This window comes from Panthera uncia, chromosome D1 (assembly GCF_023721935.1).
Source record: "Panthera uncia isolate 11264 chromosome D1, Puncia_PCG_1.0, whole genome shotgun sequence".
Taxonomy (NCBI): Eukaryota; Metazoa; Chordata; class Mammalia; order Carnivora; family Felidae; genus Panthera; species Panthera uncia.
The window spans coordinates 11,260,556-11,283,344 of NC_064808.1; the positions used below are offsets into that span (position 1 = coordinate 11,260,556).

Below are 22,789 nucleotides of genomic sequence, written 5' to 3' on the forward strand. Positions count from 1 at the left end.
GTTTCCCAATGAATATAATTCATGGTTTTAAATATGAGGAATTATGGGGACACCTAGGTGGCTCAGTTGGTTAAGCGTCCAACTTCAACTCAGCTCATGATCTCGCGGTGAGTTCGAGCCCCACGTCGGGCTCTGTGCTGACAGCTTGGAGCTTAAAGCCTGCTTTGCGTTGTGTCTCCCTCTCTCTCTGCCCCTTCCCTGCTTGCACTCTCTCTCTTTCTCAAAAATAAATAAACATAAAATTTGTTTAATTTGAGGAACTATTTTAATGTTTGCATTTTATATTATGTATGTTTTCAAGCACTATTCAGGGAATGTTTTTTCTTTGAATAATATTTGTATTAGCCATTTAGTGTTAAATATATATATTTACTATTTGATTTTTTTTTTTAATTTTTTTTTTCAATGTTTTTTATTTATTTTTGGGACAGAGAGAGACAGAGCATGAACGGGGGAGGGGCAGAGAGAGAGGGAGACACAGAATCGGAAACAGGCTCCAGGCTCCGAGCCATCAGCCCAGAGCCCGACGCGGGGCTCGAACTCACGGACCGCGAGATCGTGACCTGGCTGAAGTCGGAGGCTTAACCGACTGCGCCACCCAGGCGCCCCACTATTTGATTTTTCAAATCGAGTTTTTCCATTACAACTTCCCCAGTCCTGGATTATGTATCCTGATTAATCACCCAGCAGCACAGAGTCTTTGTTGAGAAATTATTTCAATGGTATTTAGAACAACATACTTCCTAAGCCCTTGTAAATCTGAGAGAGTCTGTCTGTTGCTTTTGAACATAAATCACTAAAGCCTGGGTACAGAATTCTTTGACACCAGTTGGTTTTTCTTAAACCTGTAGATATGACTTTATTGTCTCTTGGGTTTTTATATTAAAAATAAAAGTTGTAGTAGCCGAAGGTGCTTAATTTATATGTACTTTTCCCTTCCTAGATGCTTTTAACGTTCTTTTCTTACTTGCCTGCATGTTCTAATGTCTATTTCAATTCTGCTATTGCATCTTTAGTTTCCTTATTGCCTTTTCTTATCTCTATCAGTTGTACCTTCATTTTTCCTTACTCCCTACGGTCCCCTTCTAGGTGAATCTGTCCTAGCCCTAAAGTTTAGGTTCATGCCTGGAAATTTAGAAAAAATATTTAAACGAGAGGAAATACATAAAAAGTGTATCTCAGAAAGGACTGGAATAAAAGGTGTTTGCCCAGTTTTATCTGAGCCAAAATAATTGGATGAAAAGTGAACTCAAGAATAAATTACAGTACAGCCGTAAAATGGAATACTCTAAAACAACAGAAATGATAACAAATGTTACATGGGACAGCAGAAATAACTTTGCAGACACAATGTTGAAGCCCGTCACAAGACAGTACACGCTTTATCATCACACGTAGGAATTGAAACGTAAACTGATCTGCAGTGACCAAAGTTGAAAGGGCGGTTTACCTTCGTAAGGTAGAAAGTCAGGAGACAGGAGAGATGGGTGTAAGTTTCTGGAATTGTTCAATTTGTCCATCTTGATAGTGGCTATACTAGTGTATTTACAGTGCAAAAAATTCAAGCCCTACACTTAGGATTTGTGAATGCCTCTGGATGTTACATTTCACTAAGAATGTTTACCAAAAAAACCACATCCGTTTGTCTAGTTGAAAAAACATCTACAACCGCACAACTGTTCGATGAAATGCAAGCAAAGATTTAGCCCTTGTCAAATTAGATGTAAAATACCAGTGTAAAAAAAAAAAAAAAAAAAAAAAAAAAAAACATTTCCCCAAAGAATATCTATAAGTCTTTGGCACAAGGAAGTCTACAGATTACTATCTATCCCATTTTTGAAGATTCCTTGGGAAAACATATACTGTAGCCTCTAGTGTGAATTCATCCCAAGCACTGAAATTGGAAACTGGATACTAAATGCCAAATCAGAAATCAAATTTAAAATGCCTGCTTTTCTTCCCGCAATAAAACAACTCAGCGAAGGAAGATCCGGCCCTTTCTGTCGCTCTCTTGCAGGGGACATGTTCGCCAGGAGCCCCGTCCTCAACCAATCCGGCCCCACCGAGTTCGTGTTCCGCGCCTTCACCACCGTCCCCGAATTGCAGGCCCTCCTCTTCCTCCTCTTCCTCCTGCTCTACTCGATGATCCTTTGTGGCAACGCGGCCATCGTCTGGGCGGTGCGCACACACAGCTCGCTGCACACCCCCATGTACTTCTTCCTGTGCAACCTGTCTTTCCTGGAAATCTGCTACACCTCTGTTGTGGTGCCTCTGATGCTTGCCAACCTTTGGGGCGCCCGGAAACCCATTCCGCTGGCTGGCTGTGGGGCCCAAATGTTCTTTTTCGTCGCCCTTGGCAGCGCTGACTGCTTCCTCTTGGCAATCATGGCATACGATCGCTACGTGGCCATCTGCCACCCGCTGCGCTACACCCTCATCATGACCCAGAAGCTGTGCGTCCGGATGGTGCTGTGCGCCCTGGGCCTGGCCCTCCTCCTCTCCCTGCAGCTCGCCTGCTTGATCTTCACCTTGCCCTTCTGCGGGCACCGCCGGGAAATCAACCACTTCCTGTGCGACGTGCCTCCAGTCCTGCGGCTGGCCTGCGCCGACATCCGCGTGCACCAGGCCGTGCTCTACGTGGTGGGCATCCTCGTGCTGACCGTCCCCTTCCTGCTTATCTGTGTGTCCTATGTGTTCATCGCCTCCGCCATCCTGCGCATCCGCTCCGCCGAGGGCCGCCGCCGGGCCTTCTCCACCTGCTCGTCGCACCTCACCGTGGTCCTGCTGCAGTATGGCTGTTGCAGCCTGGTCTACCTGCGTCCCCGCTCCAGCACCTCAGAGGACGAGGACCGCCAAATCGCCTTGGTCTACACCTTCGTCACCCCCTTACTCAACCCGCTGATTTACACCCTTAGGAACAAGGATGTCAAAGGTGCCCTGAGGAATGCCATCGCCAGTAAAGCAGCCTCGGACACCCGTTGAGGCTTAAGGGGCCTGGGGGTGGGTGTCTGTCAGTGGCCGTGATAATGGACTCTGAACAACGAATATGGAATTCTCATACTTACCCCCCCACACACTTTGCAGTTGACGTTTCTTTTTGCCATGTTGGCCCCATGTCCACAGTCTGTACTCATTTTCTTGAAGTGCTTGAATAAGATGAAAAATGTGGACAAAAACCTCAATGCAGGAGCGCTAGTCTGCGGGCCCTACTTTAAAGGTTCAGAGCTCAGTCGGGGCAATTGCTTCGTCAGGACCTCCCCCCCCCCCCCCCCCCCACCATGCATGCTGGGACTAAAGCATCACAGACGCCCTGCCTCCTGAGAAGGCGATGATACTGAGGTATCCTGTGAACGACGCCTTCAGTTAGATGTGTTCCTACAGACATAGATCTTACTAAGAGAAATACACTGTATTGTTGTTTTAGATACGAACGTGTGGCAAACAGAAGCTTATCTAATGCATCAATTTCCTTCCTTCCATACATCCCAATGGGTTGCCTTCATCATCCTTCATTGTGCCAGGAAGCGGGCAGGAATTGGCATCCATTGACTGAGCAGGACGCCAGCGCTGCGGGTACAAGCCCTCCGTGCCCTTGTTGGCTTTCCTGCAGCTTTACTCTCCTTCCTCACCTCTTCCGGTGCCTTCTTAACGGCTACTGGTCGAAGACCCACTCAGCAGGTGGCGCCACTGGTCCTCCCACCGCGGCACGTCCTGCAGCCCCATGGTGGTTCCATCCTCCTGCACCTGCTCCCTGACCACAGGCAAACCCTGTAGAATTCGCTCCTCAGTGCCTTGTACAGCTGGCTTCATGCTGCCCAGCCTTCCTGAGGAACAATGAAGTAAAGAGGGATCCAAGGACAGTTCTTAACAGAAATTACCTACTCCAGAACAGTTGGGGGTGGACACGACCTATCAGGGAAGGGACTGGATGCTGCCCATTAGGCTGACTTCAGCTAGTGACCCCAAGAAGTAAGTGTCAGCCAGGGGATACTAAAACTCACCTAAGGACTTGGTACAATGTTTCTAAATGCCATAGGGCTAAGTTTACCGAAGGCCTGAAAATGCTTCTTTTTACTAATTCAGTAATTCTCGTTCTAAAATCATAATGTCAAATAATTAAGGCTAACGTAACTGGAACTAGAAGCCTGTTCCTTACCTTTATAAAACGAAAAGGCATTAAAATCTCACTTCAGTGTTGGACACATGAATATAACATACTTACAATGCATTTCAATCAATATTAAACAACAAGGGGCAATGTTTCTCATCAGAACACTAAGTGGTAAGAGCTAGAAACAAACCTGTATGTATAACGGGAGCCCAGTTTGGTAAACACACATGTGCAGAATAACAAATACACACACACCAAAAAGTTAGTGGTTCTTATCTGGGCTTTGTAGAATTATGGGTAATCGTTTCTTCTTTATTCATTCATGCATGTTTCCAAGTTTTGTAAAGTGAGACTGTTACTCTTGTAAGCAGATAAATGACAGTTTCTGTAAACTCCTATCACAGCACAATCCACCTTTCTTATTCTTCCTAAACTGGCGTATTTTTTTGTCTCAGTTACTTCTTCTCTTCAAAATGACTGCTTTCCACGCTTTTAATTGTTTTCACGCTGATGTCACATGGGGGTAAGGAGAAGGACTACAAAGTGTTAATTATTCTGGAAACAGTCATGGATTTCACAATGTATGAGAAATGCCTTTGCTTCCAGCTAAATGCTGGAGGGAAGGAACAGAACTCTGGTTGGCAAGCTGCTTATCAACCTATGCAGGCCAAGCCACATCAGGACAGAATGAATCAATTACATGTGCACACTGTGCGAGACATTGTCGAGAATGCAAACATCAGGAAAGTTTCCAACTGTGTTTCCATGCCTCCTTTTGTTTTTATTTAAGGTCACAAATCATATAGAAAATTAACTTGGGGGGGGTGGCGCCTGGTGGCTCAGTCGGTTAAGCATCCGACTTCGGCTCATTTCACGATCTCACAGTTTGGTAGTTTCAGTCCCGCGTCGGGCTCTGTGCTGACAGCTGGGAGCCTGGAGCCTGCTTCGGATTCTATTTCTCCTTCTCTCTCTGCCCCTCCCCGACTTGTGCTCTGTCTCTGTGTCTGTCTCTCAAAAATAAATAAATGAAAAAAAAATTTTTTTAGAGAAAAAAAAAGAAAATTAACTTGGGACCCAAAAAGAAGGTGAACTGTTACTCTAACCAGATGAAGCTTCCAGAGCAATGATCAATCCTTTCAGCTGGATTACTGGGCTCCCCTAGTTACCTTCCTGGGCATATTTTAGCTGAATGGAAGCTCCTCCTTTTTGTCTTTTTTTCTTTTTTAAAAATTAAACATGACACTACATGCAGTACAAAATGGAAATCACTTCCATTCACTGAAATGACACTGCCTGCAAGTAACTTTGCCAGAAACATCGTTATGTCTTCTCAAACACTTTATCACTGATATGTTTGTCACACTGGATTTCTCCAAGTCCTTTCTCCTGGTTCAACTGGTGCATGAAAGGAAGGGTTAGCCACAGTGGTGAGGGTATCGTTTCCATGTGCAAATTCCTTCCCAACACTTCTCAAAAATAATTATTTATTTTTAAACCCAAATTCTGAGAAAAGGTATTTTGAGAAATTAGGGAAATTGGAAAAGGCATCGTAACTCTCCCGCAAGAATTAAAGCATAATAAGCAACACAGAGAGGCTACTGGTTTAGAGAATCCACGAATGTCCAGGGGAAAAGAAAGAGCAGGAAACATGACACACAGGGTCAGAGGTTAAGTTTACATGTTTGGGACCAGGAAAAGACCAGAACAAGAAGCACTGGGCGAGAAACCGTCATGATGGATCAGTCAATCTTGCCGGTAGCTGTTTCCGTGTGTGAATTCGTGGCCCTGTCTGCTGCTAACTTTGAGTCATCCTTGCAAATAAAATAGTCATAAGCTTATATGCCTGGGGAATTTTATACAAATCCTATGAGTGATGTTCTAAGAAATAACATGGTTTGGAAGCAAATAAGTCCTCAGATTGGCAGTTTTGACATGCAATCCTGCACAGAACTGTTGATACTAGTGGGAGATTGGAATGTGTCTTTCCTCAAATGCCACCTGGTAAGGCTCACGGGCTTTTTCCAGCATTTGCGTATTCGCTGGTATTCACTTGGTATATAGTAATATACCTACTGTTTCTAACCATTGAACAAATTTTAGATGCCTACCATAATGAGTAAAGAGGATAAAGAATGGTGAGAAAGGTTTTTACATGGCTTAATTTTGTACGTTCTTGAAAATTCCCAAGAATTCCATTTTCTCCTTTCCACAGGTTGAAGACCAAGGAAACCATATAAGGAGTGTGTTACTTGTGTCCGTCTGTTTTATCCAAGCACGACTAACGAGTGTAGACGGAGAGATGGCTAGATAAGAGAAGGCTGGAGTAAGAGAGATTATGTAACAACACATCCTGGGCAGATGGTTCACTTTGTGGATATTAGATGGGTCAGAAACAACCGGCAACAGCACATCATCAAACGTCACAACAGGTATTTTCACAATGACGACCACATTCCCTTTCCTCCCTCCCTCTCCCTCTCCCTCTCCCAGTAGCTACTTTGAAAACCACATTGTAAAATTATGGATTCTAGGGAAAATAATAAGAAGCTTGAAATAGGATGGTGATTATTGCTTGAACCTCTCTTTGCCCACCAGCTCCGACTTAAGACTTGTCTTAGTTGCTCCTTTTTGGTTTCTACCCAGCTCTCATGAGAAGGAAAAAAGTATGATGCTCATACATGGGGGGAAAGAGGTTACTCAACAGAGATGGGCCACAGTGTTTTGTAACCATCCCCTGAGATCACAGCCCACATACTTGGTGATCTTTGTAAAATTGTTTTAGAAAGGCACCTCGATGCCATAATACAACAACCCCTTCAACAAATATTAATCATGGGTGTTCATTTACTCATTTTTAAACAAATGTGTAGAAAGAATCTACTATTTGCCAAAGTCTCTGACTCTATGGGTCTAATGTTCCCAAGAGGGAAAGAGATAATACATCCATATGCCGGTGCTATGAAAATAAGGAGGAGAGTGGTGATGGGGGCCAAGGATTTGGGATACACAAGAATGTTGAGGGATGGTGACTTGGGGATGAAAAGGGGACTGTATTATGTACCTGACACTGTGCTATATGCTGGAATTCATAGACAAAACACAAGATACCTGCTTTCAAGGAGTCTACAGACTATTGGGAACATAACCACACAATTATTAGTGTCTTACACATGGTGTAAGATGTGCCTGTGTCTTCCTCAACATAAGTTTTGGTGCTTCTTATGTGTATTCTCACAGAAGGGTTTATATTTTTTCCATGGCCAAGTTGCTCTTAGAAACTCTGGCTCCAAAATGTCTAAGACTCCCTACCACCCATACATACGAGTCCAGAAGCCTCCAGCAAATCCCTGTGGCTGTACATAAGTGCCCACTGGCTTGTTCTATCCTGGGTCTTCTTATTTCTAAGATACCGCCACATATCTGGTCTCATCTCTCTTGTCGAGTGTGGACCAACTTCCTGTTAGACCAAGACATCTTGGAGGTCGATATCTTCCCTTTCGATGTTACCATATGTAGAAACATCCTTGGCTTCACGCTGCCTCCCAGCTTCTGCTTCCAGAATCCCAGCAAAGCTTTAACATCTCCACCTCTGCTTCTCTGGCAGAAATGACAAGGCAAGAAAAGATTTTTCCAGGAACTCTGATGCCGTCATATATTCAAATTCCCCTTGAAGCACAAAAAGGAATGTAGTGGCCTTATTTTGGTTTTATTATATTTTAATTGAAGTGTAAGCAGCATACAATAAAATGCATAGATTTCCAATGGCTTGGTTTCATGTATTTGGGCAACTGTACTCAATAATAAGATATTTTCATCACCCCAGAAATGTCTCTTGTGCCACCTTTCCAGTCAATTCCCCTCCCTGCCGAGTCAACCACTGTTCTGACTTCTATCACTGCAGATTAACTGTGCCCATTCAGAAATTCCATATGAATGGAACCCACACAGTTTGTATTCTTTTTGTGTCTGGCTTCCCTCGCTTAACATGATGTTTTTGAGATTCAAACAGGTGGTTATGAATTTCAGCAATTTGTTCTTTTTTACATCTGAGTAGTATCCCAGTGTATGAATATACCACAATTTGTTAATCCAATTTCTTTACCCATTGTGAGCTTGATTCTAACTTCTCATTTTTGTTTCTGGGTGTCTTATGCTTGACATGTGAAATGGACACTTGTCATCAGATGGTTTCTCTGGCCCCCATGTTCCAGTTCTCTGAACTCCCATGCCCCACTAGCCAGAGCTTAACACACCTATGTCTCAACCAGGCCTTTCTGGAGATATTTTGTTATCTGAGCCCTTGGTGATTTTATCAGTGTTTATCTCAAACCAGCTAAGAAAAAAAGGCTGGGATTATGGAGCTTTTAAATTATACTGGACTGGAAACCACTCCATGCAGTTCTCTTTTTGGTTCTGCCCAAACTAATCAACTGATGTCAACAAGGCACCCATCCTCCTAGGGATCAATTTACCCATTTGTACAATGAGCGATGTTTTAGTTGACCTTCATGGTGCCCTCCAGCTCCAGATTCCATGACTTTGTTCGTGGAATGACTCCTCACCATGTAATTTATGAGCGACTAGAAATGATTGATAAGGAATTGGTAAATGCAAAAGCAGCACCTTTCCCTGACATTAAAAGCGCTCCAAGATCAGGCCCCAAGGTACAACTTTTCAACTTTATTTCTTACTTCTTCTTAGGAACCTCAACCTTAACGACACCGGTCTCTTTGCTGAACCCAGAACATGCCATGCATGGTCCCACCATGTGGCCTCTGCTCAGACCATTGCCCTGCTTCACAATCCCTCCCTGTGTCTCCCCACCCATGTACACCCTACCCATGTTAAAAGAATGACTCTGGTTCACGTCTTCCATGAGATATTTACTTACTAGCCCAGTCCACAGATAAGTCTCCGTCTCCTGGATTCCTGCAGCATTTTCTCTACCATGCTTGATGGCTGACGGCAATCACTGTACTTGTCTCCACCTGCCATTGGCAACTTCAAGTTCTTGCTTCTTTGTTCACATCTTGTATCTGCAAGTTAACCGTGAACGTCTAAGAGGGTAGAGCCTGAGTGTTAACCCGCATGACTTCCCCCTAATACCTAAGCCAGAACAGGATATGGAGTAAAGTCTAAGTAATGTTTTGTTAATAAACTTTGAACAGATAAAACACAGTCAGAAGCTTAGGAGATTTTCCCAAGTCCTTCTCTTTCGATAGGGCTAACCCTCAGGTTCTACCTCCAAAATTTCACAGCATGGGAGAGAGAGGGGGTTTCCAGTTCCTGAAACCTTGAACCAGGATAATTTTGAACTCTGGAGGGAAGATTATAATGAGCAATCACGACAACCAGAACCCAAAAGGTTAGGACAACTTACCCCTCGGGGAAGCAGAAAACAATCCAGATCAGCCAAAGTGCGATCCCAGAGTCAGAGAATCTGATGACAAATGAAGGAGGGGGATGAGGAACTTAGTCAGAGCCTCAGGGCCAGCTAGAAATGGGGGGACTAGGACTTGTTTTGCTAATACTCTTGCTGTAGTTTTCCAAGAGACCAAGACTGGCCATCCCCTTGATGACATCTCCACAGGGACAACATCGCCCCCACGTGGGCAAAAACCAGTACTTGGAGGTGAAAAAAATCTTAGATATTCTAATGGTTTTCTCTTCAAAGCTCACCTTTATCTGACAAAATCTTATTCCATAGTATTTAATGTCATGGGAGCTGGAGAGAATTGAAGATAAAAGATATAAAGGGTCCTTAAGAGGAGAGGGTACCTGGGCAATAATGAATACAAGGTTGAGAAATACTGCTCTGGGCTAAAGGGGCTTATCCTTCCCTTCTCAGAGTGTTTTCATTCCCTTGGAAAAATGGAAGCCCCACAGTGTGGTATGAACTGTACAGATGAGAGAGGCCTGAGTACATCTGAGTGGCACTGAGGTGGGTTGGATTGGACGCTAACCCTTCAAAGGACACTGCTCGCCTCCCAAACTCTGCCCTTTTTCCTAGGTCTCTCAGCCAGCAGACATCCACGTGAACCTGATTGCCAAACCTGCCCACACAAAGTCCCCCTCCTCTTCCGGACTCAGATTGATAGCCGTGTTTCTGAACGTGGTTCCTGACTTCCTGTGTGGCCACGGTTAAAAAAAAAAAAACAACTACAGACCAAGGTGGAGTCACTTCCCCCGGTATAGTAAACCAAGACTTAACTGCAATTTCAGCCTCTGCAGGAGTGGGGTTTTAAGCCAATCCATCTGGGATGTTCTGGTCAGCACCAGTAAGGTAATCTGTCAGATGGGCTCTCTCTCCCCCATAGGAAGATAAGGTCATTTGCATGATGAGACCCCCCCCACCCCCGCCCAGCCCTTCCTCCTAAAGGAAGATGACCTTGCCTGAAACAATCCTTTTCTTTCATTAATAACGTCCTTGTGGGGCGCCTGGGTGGCTCAGTCGGTTAGGTGGCCGACTTCGGCTCAGGTCACGATCTCGCGGTCCGTGAGTTCGAGCCCCGCGTCGGGCTCTGGGCTGACGGCTCAGAGCCTGGAGCCTGCTTCCGATTCTGTGTCTCCCTCTCTCTCTGCCCCTCCCCCGTTCATGCTCTGTCTCTCTCTGTCTCAAAAATAAATAAAATGTTAAAAAAAAAAATAACGTCCTTGTCCTACCCTCCTTCTTATAAAAACCTTTCATTTTGTAAAGCTCCTTAGAACCCCATTCTGCTTGCTAGTGGTATGGTGCCTGATTCATGAATCATTTAATGAAGCCAATTAGTTCTTCATATTTACTTGGTTGAATTTTTAAAGTTTATTTATTTATTTTTAGAGAGAGAGAGAGCACAAGCAGGAGAGGGGCAGAGAGAGAGAGGGAGAGAGAATCCCGAGCTGACTCAGAGCTGTCATTGGAGAGCCTGAAGCGGGGCTCAAACCCACGAACTGCAAGATCATGGCCTGAGCTGAAGTCAAGAGCCGGTCGCTTAACCAACTGAGCCAGCTACGTGCCCCAAATTTTGCTTTCTCGCACTGCGAAGGAGCCAGATGGTGCAACTGGAAGTTCAGAAGAGTCAAGTCCCCAAGGTTGACGGGAAACAAGAGAGGAGAAGGAACGAGGTACAAGAGCATCCTTTCCTTTTCTCTTCTCTGAACTCCTGGCTGCAGTGGCTCCTTCCCACAGGCTGAGTGAACATGTCTGATGAGTAATCTCGGCCCCTCCACGCATGTGTGCAATTCCCTTTGCGGTAAAGCGTCTCACCACTTTGTTTGCATCTAGCCTCGCCTCCTTCCCTCAGTTGTCCTCACCTCCCCGGGGAGATCTTCCAAATAGAATGTCAAGATCGAAATTCCTGTTTCGGAGTCTTCTTTCTAGAAGACTCATGCTAAGTTGGCAGTTGTCTTAAGCATTTCAGGCTGTGTAACAAAACATCATAAACTGGGAGTCTTACAGACAACAGAGTTTTATTGCTCACACTTCTGGAGGCTGGAAGTCCGAGACAAAGGTGTGGGCAGTTTCCCTGTCTGGTGAGAGTCCACTTCCTGGTTCATAGATGGCTGTCTTCTCCCTGTGTCCTCGAATGGTGGAAGGGGATGGGGGTCTCTCTGAGTCTCAGTTCTGAGGGCACTAATCTCATTCATGAGGGCTCCACCCTCATGATTTAATCACCTCCCAAAGGACCCCCCCCCTCCCGCCACCTGCTAATACCATCACCTGAGAGTTAGGTCTGAACATATGAATCTGAGGGGGACACAAACATTCAGACCATAACTATAGTAGAAGGAGCTCATAAACATATCAGGATTATGGTTCCACCCACATTTCCTTCCTACCTGTAACTAGATAGATTGATATAACAGAACAGCTTGCCTTTTCTTTCTTCTTCATGATGTAGTTCTTTTAAATATTAGTCCTGAGTAACTATACAGTTAGTCTATAGGTTGAATTGTTTCCTGGTGAGGAGGGCGTGAGTGTTCCTGGTTTGGGTCAGAAATACCCGCACGACATAATGAGGCACATGTAAGCATTAGAAGGGAGGTACTGATTTAGGTTGTGTCTCTGGCTATAGAGCATCGCTTGATCCTGCCCTCTTCAGGGTCTCTTTCTCCTGCCTTCCCAGCAAATCTGTGAACCACCCCAAATCATTTCAGTATGTTTCTTTTGTGTATCAAAAACCCAGAGTTTATTTCATTCTTTGGCAGTTAAGAGCCCTGAGTGCTGAACCACTGGACCCCGAGATTCCCTTCCAATGCTGACATGCATTCACATGGCACAAAGACCATAGCCTCTCCCCTTCCGCTAGAGACAGAATCTCTTTGGAGTCCTAACCCCCTAATGCACGAATTTCACTTATTTCTTGAGGTATTTCCTAAGTGCTCCCCCTCTACTAGGCACTAGAGAGGAAACAGAAGGAATCCAAAGTATTTACCATCTCACTGAAAACCTAAGACACACAGCAAACAATTCACTTGCGGGATGAAGAGCCTCAACCAACAAGTGGGAAGGGGCACCTGAGGGCAAACAAAGAAACAAAACAACAGAGCTGCCTGGCTCTTTCCCATTTTCCTCACCGAAGCTGGGATGTGAAAACAACCATTTGTTTTGAGGAAAGCACTTCAGGGACACCATCCCAAATGACACTGAAAGAGCCAAATGTCCCACGAGAGCCCAGCACCATGACTTGTACTTGGGGAAAAGAGTCTGGTTCTGAAAAAATACATAAGAGCTGCTCCCAGGCTCCCCGCTGCTACCCTGCCAACAATCAGTTAAGCTGCTGGGTTCAGATTCCAGTAACTTCCTGAGCTCTTATCATCCTTCAGAGGTGAGCCTGTTTAGACTTTAGCGCTGCTCTTAACCAGCGAGGCAGGTGCCTCAGGAACTCCATTTGTGTAGGACTGCTGGCAGGTGGGAGAGACAGGAGATTGTCACTCAAAACTACACGTCGCCATTCCAGTCAAGCCCAAACCAGCCCAGGGCTTAGTGATCACAGGGCCTTAGAAGGCAGGTCTGTGTCTTGCCCCGAGGTTTCAATATCGATGCCTGCCAGTTCTTTCTCTCGTCATGGCTTTGGGTGGGAATCTCCCTTCTATAGATAGGCTTCCCCCCTCTGATTTGTTTTATATATATATTTAAGTTTATTTATTTATTTTGAGAGAGAGAGAGTGGGGGAGGGGCCGAGAGAGAGGGGAAGAAGGAGAATCCCAAGCACTGTCAGCACAGAGTCTGAGGCGGGGCCACGAGGTCATGACCTGAGCCAAAATCAAGAGTCGGATGCTTAACCGACTGAGCCACGCAGTCACCCCCTCTGCCCTCTGACTTGTAAGCCAGCCTTCTCATGAGCAAGGAGACCTCAGATCTACTGCTCAGTCTCCACTGCCCTTCAGTTTGCCAGAATCCCAGAGGGGGAAGATTCCTGGGGTTTGGCTTCTTCATGGAAAGAAAAGTTATTTGGGGACACGATTATCTCGGATCTTTGGGAGATGAGTGAAGGGAGAGAAAGAGTAAGAGGAGGCAATACAAGCAGAGCAGAAAGACTGGGAGGAACCACATACCTCAGCCCTCGGCTCAGTGTTCTTCCCAGGCGGGTGCAAGGAAACCCAGACTTGGTTCAGTCTCCCTTCCCTGACTCTGGGCCGCACCTTGGGGGGTCCCTCTTGCTTTTCAGTCACTGTTAGTTTTAAAAGTAACTTCTACTTTGGGACTCAAGACCACTTCTAGGTTTGCAAAAGCCTGGACCAATTCAACACTTTAACTTCACACCCTTCAAAGTACTCGTCCTCCCCCATGAGCTCAGGCAGCTTGGGGAGATGCAGTGGGAAGGAAGAAGAAAGGGAGGGGGTAAGAGGACCAAAGTCCTCAAGTCTGCTGGCATGGAATACGAACAGTTGGTGAGTTTCGCGTGGCAGGCGTGCTCTGTCATGAGACCGGTTGGGGTTCTTCAGAGGCCTCCTTTCTGGGACTGCCTGCGTCAAGGGCAATGCATTTTCTACCTGATCTTTTTATGATCCCTCTTTTGTAAGAGAGCCCGTCCACGACCTCACTGCTACGGCCTCCTCTGCCCCAGCAAGATCTTTTGGGTGGAGTCCCAACACAGTGGTCTGAGTCCAACAAGATCCAGCAGCACTCACTTGGCCTCTAGATAGGAAACTCACCTACTCATGCTATGCCATGGTGAGGATGCAGAATTGCCCCCCACCATGCTTTCTCCCCTCCCCCAGCCACAGGTGGCTAATCCAGGGAGCCTCCCATCTTTATTTATTTTTAATATATGAAATTTATTGTCACATTGGTTTCCATACAACACCCAGTGCTCATCCCAAAAGATGCCCTCTTCGATACCCATCACCCACCCTCCCCGCCCTCCCACCCCCCATCAACCCTCAGTTTGTTCTCAGTTTTTAAGAGTCTCTTATGCTTTGGCTCTCTCTCCCACTCTAACCTCTTTTTTTTTTTCCTTCCCCTCCCCCATGGGTTTCTGTTAAGTTTCTCAGGATCCACATAAGAGTGAAAACATATGGTATCTGTCTTTCTCTGTATGGGGAGCCTCCCATCTTTAGAAGTGGCCCACAAACACAAGTCTTCAGGTTCTTACAAGTCCCCTAAACTTTCTCCGTTCACCTAACATCCAGCCACTAATGAAGTGAACTTTTGGTCTCCCTTCTTGTACACATTCCCCAAGAGTAGCTTTTCTGCATCCTCCCCCTAACGTGAGTGGGCAGGAGCACCCACACTGCAGTGTATTTCAGTAAGCTCGCTTGGTTCTCCTTCCCAATCTCTTCCCTCAGTGACTCTTCCCAGTTCTGTCTTCTTCAATTTCAAAATGAGAGCGAACGCTAGGAAAGGTGTTAGGGCCATTTTCTTCATTTTTAAGTAATTCCTTCAGGGGTATCCAGCATCTTTAGAATATGGAGTACACCTCACATGTCGTCCTTAGTTTCAGGCTTTTCACTACATTTGGAACCCACTCTAACCATCACTGTCAGAGTCGTGTTCGAGTTTCAAACGTGTTCATTGAGAAATGTCTATCGTGGTGGCTCTGACTTTCGAAGGCATTTCCTGAGTCTCTGAACCGCTGACGTAGTTCCTCATTAAGTAATCTTTCTCCACCCCCCTCCAGTGGCTGCAGCCAAATGTTACCACACTGGCTTTTCTTTGGGTCTGTGAAGACCTTGTGTTCCTTTCTCCAGATCAGCAGAAATATGCATCAAGGAAATCGAACCACCGTCTCTGGGTTCCTCCTTCTGGGACTCTCCAACCAGGCTGAGCAGCAGAAGGTCCTCTTTGTGCTTTTCCTGGGTATGTACCTGGTCACTGTGGTTGGGAATGGACTCATCATCCTGGCCATCGGCTTGGATTCTTACCTTCACACTCCCATGTATTTCTTCCTTGCCAATCTGTCCTTGGCTGATATTTCCTCCGTATCCACCTCAGTCCCCAAGATGCTGATGAATATTCAGACCAAGACTCAATCCATCTCCTATGAGAACTGCATCACGCAAATGTACTTTTCTATTGTGTTTGTCGTTATTGACAATTTCCTCTTGGGCGTCATGGCCTATGACCGCTTTGTGGCTATCTGCCACCCTCTGAACTACATGACCATCATGCAACCCAGGCTCTGCGTTTCACTCGCGGTCATTCTGTGGGTCCTCAGTAATGCTGTTGCCCTAATACACACTCTTCTGCTCCTTCCATTGCTTTTCTGTGACAGCAACACTCTCCCACACTTCTGTGACTTGGCTCCTCTGCTCAAGCTGTCCTGCTCAGACACAAGGATCAATGAACTCGTATTATTTATCTCGGGCTTATCGGTTGTCACCTTCCCCTTTGCCCTCATCCTCTTCTCCTACATCTGCATTGTCAGGGCTGTCCTGAGAATCTCATCCACAGAGGGAAAGTGGAAAGCCTTCTCCACCTGTGGCTCTCACCTGACAGTTGTATTGCTCTTCTATGGGACCATTGTAGGGGTTTACTTCTTCCCCTCAACCACTCACCCTGATGGCGGAGATAAGATTGGTGCAGTGCTATTCACTGTGGTGACGCCCATGATGAACCCCTTCATCTATAGCCTGAGGAACAAGGACATGAAAGGTGCCCTAAGAAAGCTCCTCAGTAGGAAAATCTTCCTCCCTTTGATGCCGTGGGCATCTGATTTATCCCCATAACCAGATGGATGATTCTGCCCAGAGTTTATGGCATAGATGTGATGGTTCAGTTTTAGATCCGCCTCCGAGGGGCTGGGGCTTTCCCACATAGCTCTGGTCTTGGAAACGAGGCCCTAACCCCGTTGGTAAGTCACAAGGAAAGCGCATTATTCTGATTCTCATCTATGTTCCTGCAAACTTGGGCACAAATCATTTATAACTTAGACAATAACAAGTGCATGTAGTGCCTTTTACAGCTTTGGAGACAGTTATTTTATTTATTTATTTGTTTGTTTGTTTGTTTATTTATTTATTTGAAGACAGTTATTACTAATTCCTTTATTCAATCTTGATTTCTCTAGGTCAGCTTTTCTCAAAGTCTGTTTTGCCAAAACTACTATTCAGTGAGATGTTCACAGAAGGGCCCCACATCCAAATAATGTGAGGCAACTCTGAGCTGCATGAAGTAAATGTCTTCACTAGACAACTTCTTAGAGCCTTTGGTATAGCATAAATCTCCAAGAAGGCAGTATGGTATGCAGCAATTCTCAAACGTATTCAATCATATATGAGCTTATTCAGTCAGATATAACCTGACTCATCACCAAGTAGTTCGTGGGACTAGTGTGCAAAACATAATTGGAGAAATGCATTCAATGACAAATCAGAGAGCATTTCTATAAAAGACATCAGTTCTAGTCCTGACTCTGCCCCAAAGTAGTTATGAGACTTATGGCATGTCAATTCACTTTCTTGAGTCTACTTTCTCATCTATAAAACAAGGTTATTAGTTCTAGTTGGTGAGAGCCACAGGTGGAGAAGGCTTTCCACTTTCCCTCTGTGGGTGAGATTCTCAGGACAGCCCTGACAATGAAGATGTAGGAGAAGAGGATGAGGGCAAAGGGGAAGGTGACAACTGATAAGCCTGAGATAAATAATATGAGTTCATTGATCCTTGTGTCTGAGCAGGACAGTTTGAGGTGACTTCTCTCCTCAACCAGCTGCAATGGTCTTGGGTTCAGCTTGGCAATAAAGCTCACAAAATACACCAAGAATCAAGCTTTAAGAAAACTTTAAGGATACGGGACAGCCACAAAACACACACACGATGGCATCATACAGGCCTCATTTAAAAAAATTTTTTAACATTTATTAATTTTTGAGAGAGAGAGAGAGAGAGCACGAGTGAGGGAGGAGGGTAGAGGTCTCATTTAGAAGGCACACCTTCTAAAATATCCCAGTCATTCCATACTTGGAATGTGCATGGTCATGAGAGAGAGCACTCCTTGGGTGTGGACGACCTCAGTTCAGGAAGGCTTCAGCTCTGGGGTTCATTAGCCATTACGCCTTGCTTCTTGATGATCCCCGTAGAGATATGTGACTAGCACCCCTTTTCAGGTACAGCTGCATCTATGTAAATATAAGCTGCTCATCAATTACAAATTCCTCCATAACCAATTTTAACAGTTAAAAGTGACCAAGAAGCTTCAGAGCCACTTTGGCAGGGCTGTCTTGCATCTTGGATCCAGGATCCACCTAGAAAATTCTGGAATTCATTGCAAGAGGGATTAGACCAAGGGTCAAACCTCGGACTTCCTTGAGGCTGAGAAAGGCTACAAACCAGGTTTTACTGCTTTTCTCCCAAATCCCACCTGTATCTACTAACCAAGACTCAGTGAAGGAATCAGGCACTCATAGCCTGGAAACACCCCTCAGGTGACCCTTGTGCTAAAGAATCACTGAACCCCATAAACTCTGAGTTCCACTCCAGCTCTGGGATTTTTGCAAACCTGGGTGCCCACTGGTTGATGGAAATGTCTTTCAGACATCTACCTTAAGTAGCTCCCCAGAAGAACATGTTCTTTTTCTGTGTCCAAATCCTTTTTAAAAAATATTTGCAGCTCTGGAGCAAACTTTTATTCGCTATTTAATCTGATTCCTCTAACAACTGCACTGTAGCGTGAAGAGATTTGGTTCTAAATCCTGGCTTTTCAGGAAGTTGAGATTCACCTGCGTGATCCATAGAAATTATTTAAGCATTGAAACTTGCTTTCTTCATCTGTCAAACTGGAGTAATCATCTGAACATCCCAAAGCTGTTTGTGAGTAAATGGACATGTATGCGAGACAACAACCATAGATCCTCGTATATCGTAGACACTATTAAAAAAATTCCTTGTTTTGGGAACTGTCCCAGGCTCCCAACCCCAATCTACCTTCCCAGCCAAACGAAGTTTATTCAGTGCCCAATCTAAGACTTCTCTTCTTCTCTAAACTCATAAAAGCCCAACCTCCATAACAGGAGATACATAATCAGCCACCCGCCTTTCTCTCTAGTGTCTCTCAAATTTTTATGCTTCATTTGATTTTTGCATTATAAATTTAAAATCCACTTGCTTTTATATGACTTACCAAACTGGCCTCCAAGTCCTTGTTCCTCAAATACCTCAAAGTCCACCCTGTTCCACACACAACTCCAACATGAACCATAGAACCCTGCTTTCACTATTCCACCGGGACAAGTAGAGAGTCCTAGATTTATAATCAAGAGACTTGGGCTCTGCAATGAACTCACTTGTGACAAACCATGTTACCAACCTCAGTTTCTTTTTCTGTAACATAACAATTGGTCTGATATACGCAAAGAAGGTTTTACGACAGCATTATCATTATGCCCATTTATGTACAACGGCATGTGCACAAAGAGATGCCTAGGAAGAGAGTCAGCAAAATATTGAGAGTGGTTGTCTCAGATCGTGTTTTCCAAAAACAGCCAGCCACGACAATATTTCCATCTCACACGCTCTTGAAGAAGTTTGCCACTTCTTCATCAAGAGATGGAGTCGGTGCCCCTCTCCTTGAACCTGGAGGGCTTTAGGGCTGCTCTGATTAATAGCGTGCCCCACAAGTGGTGCTGCACGATTTCCAAGACTCTTAGAAAAGCCAGTACGGCCTCCACCTGGCACTTTCTCCAGATGTGTACCTCTGGAGCCCTTAATTTCCCTGTAAGAAGTCCCTCTGCTCTGAAGCCACCATGCCGGAGAGTCCATGTGGCGAGGCCACAGAGAATCAGAGGCAGATGCCCAAAGAGCTCCAGCTTTTCCAGCCTTCGAATCTCGGAGTCTGCAGAAAGTGAGTGAGTGAACATTCAGCTGATCCAGTGTCAGCTCGGGCTGTCGGCACATGAGACCCCAAGTGAAAACTGCCCATTGTGTCCCGTCAACTCCTAGAACTGTGAGAGACAACAATAAAATGACGGTCCTTGTTTTAAGTCCCTATATTTTGGGGTGGTTTGTTATACAACACTCTGTAACCAAAATAGTGATTTTGTTTCATAAAATGGAGGCATTTATATAATACTCTCTTATTGCTTTGTCATTTTGCAGTGACTATTGCTTTAGGAAGAAAGATACTTTTTTATTTTAAGTAAGATAAAATGTCTTGTCCTATTACACCACCATGCTTAACCTGGTTCCAGAATCTGCTGTTCCAGGATGTTCTGTTAAACATCGATTGGGCAGATCTGTGATTTTATCTCTTTATTCTGGTTTCATCCAGCCTATATGTGATTTGGTTTGAATTGGTGGTCATCTATGTGGGTCAGTCCTCCATTACCTCCAGCGCAGACGCTCCCCAGGAGCCTGGATCCTTTCTGAGGTGCTTCATCCTCAGTGAGTAATGGGGGAAGCTGATTTGGCTAGGGATGGACTTGGATGCAAGTTGGGAGTTTACCCAACGAAGTGAATTAGGATTTAGTTTAAGACACAAAAGACAATCGATTCAGGAAATAGAGAACCGCAAACTTTTATAAAAACCTTGACAGGTTTTCATGGAGGAGAGGCATACATCTGGACCCAGATGCTTGAATTCCCTTAAAGGATCCTTGTACCTGTCATTTCAACAAACATCTATGGCAAGCCATCAATAAGCCATCAATTTACCAGGCTCTGACTCTGACCCTGGGACTAAAGGGATGAATAATTCACAGCCCATGCCTTCGGCGCCCTCACAGACCAAAGAGAGAAATTGACACGAAAATAATATTAAGAGATTTGTAAGACAGGATAAGAAAAGACAATATTTAGTCAGTAACTGATGTCGTTAGATTTAGAAGACATGAAGATTTTGTGCAAAGCACTGTCAAGTGAATGTTATGCTATTTTAGTGCTTTTGTGTTAGCCATACCTGAGGAAAACCAACTTGTGGCCTGATGAATAAATTAGCAGAATTCCCTATCACCTAAGTGTGAGTAACACAAATGCAAGGGAAATGCCTAGAAAAACAAACTGGAAAAAAACATTCATACATTGGGTAAACATGGCTTGTAAAACCCAATGCAAATCATGCCAGCAAAGGTGCATTATTTTATTTACTAAACAAATATATATTTTTAAATACCTAGTGAGAGCAAAAAGAAAATGAGATAGCACTGTTGCTTGTCTGGCTTTTCCTTCATAGAGAGGGAGACAGACCATGAAGGTGTGAATAAATAAATGATGGCTGTAATATGAGCTAGCAAGAAGGCCTGGGATAAAAAGTGCACTAAGAGCAGAGAATAGACAACGACCCAGCATGGGATGGTTATTTGGGATGGAGAGGTGCAGGAGTTGGGGAAAGCCTTTCTTGAGTATTTGAGTAGAGAACTGAATAAAATAAGAGAGTGAACCATGAGAAGTTCTGAGTAAACACATTCTAAGAAAAGGGGAGAGCAAGTGGAAGGATCTTGCTGCAAGAGCAGGGTGGTGCCCTCACAGAACAGGGTGGACGAGGGAGAAGGAGATGAGAAGTAAATATAGTCATGGTGGTAGTTTGGGACGCAACCTGGCTAAATCTGTCCAGCCATGGTGAAGACTTTGAATTTTATTTAAATACTCTAAGGAAGCGGTGCCTGGGTGACTCAGTCAGCTGAGCATCCAGCTCTTGATTTTGGATCAGGTCATGATTCCAGGGTTGTGGGATCGAGCCCCACATCGGCTCCGCACCGGGCTCGGAGACTGCTTGGGATTCTCTCTCCCTCTCTTTCTGCCCCTTTCCCCCACTCACCCTCTCTGTCTGTCTCGAATTAAAAAAAAAAAAAAAAAAAAAAGTATAAATAAATACTCTAAGTAAGAACTAAATCCTTGGAACTGGATGAAATTACCTAAGGGGTAACTACAGAAAGAGAGAAAGACCTATGACCAAACCCTGTGTGGACTCTAACATTTAGAAATAAGGACCCAGCAAAGAAGTCAGAGGAGCAAGAACCAGGGAGGTAGGAAACCGGAATAAAGTAGTGTCAGGACTCCTGAGGAAGAGAGTGAAAATTCTTCCAGGAGAAAAGAGGGATCGACTGTTTCAAATACCACAGGAGGCCAGCTGTCAGCCCTTTGATCTTCCCTTGTGATCTGCTCAACCCAGGCAGACATCATCCCCAGCGACCTCTTCACCGGTCCCGTGTCCTCAGAGTTCAGCCCACATGGAAACTGTCTCCTGCAGAATATGTTTCCCAGAAGATGAAAACATCTCAAATTTCTTCTTTGCTCCCATTTTCCTTCCGTTGCTTATGCTACTCTCTATTCTCCTTTTAATAGAGGTATTTAGATGACTCAGAACTACAGCCGCCTTTTAAAACTGGCATCTGGCTTTAGGCAATACCATCTATGATCTTCTTAACCAAGCAAGAATACTGTGGAGCGTCTTCTACTTTTTTTGATAATATAAGCAATACTTTACTGTAATCGAGAACAGTTTATCCGAAAAATACAAGAATTATCTAACAGTCCGAAAGCAATCAATGTAATCCACCATATTAATAAGCACAAAATAAAACTATATGATCATCCTAGTGGATACAGAAAAATCTTCTCACAAAATCCAAAATCCATTCCTGATTTAAAAAAAACAAACAAAAAACAAAACAAAACAAAAAAAACTCTTAGGGCACCCGGGTGGCTCAGTTGGTTGAGCATCTGACTTTGGCTCAGGTCACGATCTCTCGGTTCGGAAGTTCGAGCTCCACATCGGGCTTGCTGCTGTCAGTCTGTCAGCGCAGAGCCTGCTTCTCTCCACCCCTCCCTGGCTTGCACCCCCTCAAAAGTAAATAAACATTTAAAAAATTTTTTTAACTTAAAAATTAAAAAAAAAAAAAAAACAACCTCTCAACAAACTAGGAATCAAAGGGAACTCCTATAAGCTAATAAAGGGCATCTATGAAAAACCCACACAGTGACTGATGAAAGAATAAATTTCTTTTGATCAAGAACAGGACAGGAACGTACACTGTCATTACTTCTATTAAACATTGCATTGGAAAGGAAATAAGGCAGACAGAGAAAGACAAATACTGTATGATCTCACTTGTATGTGGAATCTAAAAAAACAAACTCCTAGAAACAGAGATCAGATCTGATAGATGATAATAGATAGATAATGGATAGATCGATGATATATGGATGGATAGATAGATAATAGATATGTAGATAGATTATAGATACATAGATACTTAGATAATAGATGGATAGATAGATAGGTAGATAGATTAAATAGATGTAGATGATAGAACAAAACAATT

General features: G+C 44.4%; 2 protein-coding genes across 2 annotated transcripts; both read left to right on the forward strand.

Annotated features, from left to right (window-relative positions):
• Positions 1–1,966: 1,966 nt before the first annotated feature.
• On the forward strand, positions 1,967–2,982 carry LOC125915747 (olfactory receptor 10Q1). Its single transcript, XM_049621734.1, has one exon. It carries the CDS (start codon positions 2,023–2,025, stop codon positions 2,980–2,982), a length of 960 nt encoding a protein of 319 aa, XP_049477691.1. The 5' UTR covers positions 1,967–2,022.
• Positions 2,983–15,020: 12,038 nt separating this feature from the next.
• Positions 15,021–16,261, forward strand: LOC125911296 (olfactory receptor 1S1-like). Its single transcript, XM_049615153.1, has one exon. It carries the CDS (start codon positions 15,227–15,229, stop codon positions 16,259–16,261), a length of 1,035 nt encoding a protein of 344 aa, XP_049471110.1. The 5' UTR covers positions 15,021–15,226.
• The last annotated feature ends 6,528 nt before the right edge of the window (positions 16,262–22,789 follow it).

Coding starts and splice junctions, on each gene's coding strand:
- LOC125915747 (XM_049621734.1), top strand. CDS start 2,023: ATGTTCGCCAGGAGCCCCGTCCTCAACCAATCCGGCCCCACCGAGTTC.
- LOC125911296 (XM_049615153.1), top strand. CDS start 15,227: ATGTTACCACACTGGCTTTTCTTTGGGTCTGTGAAGACCTTGTGTTCC.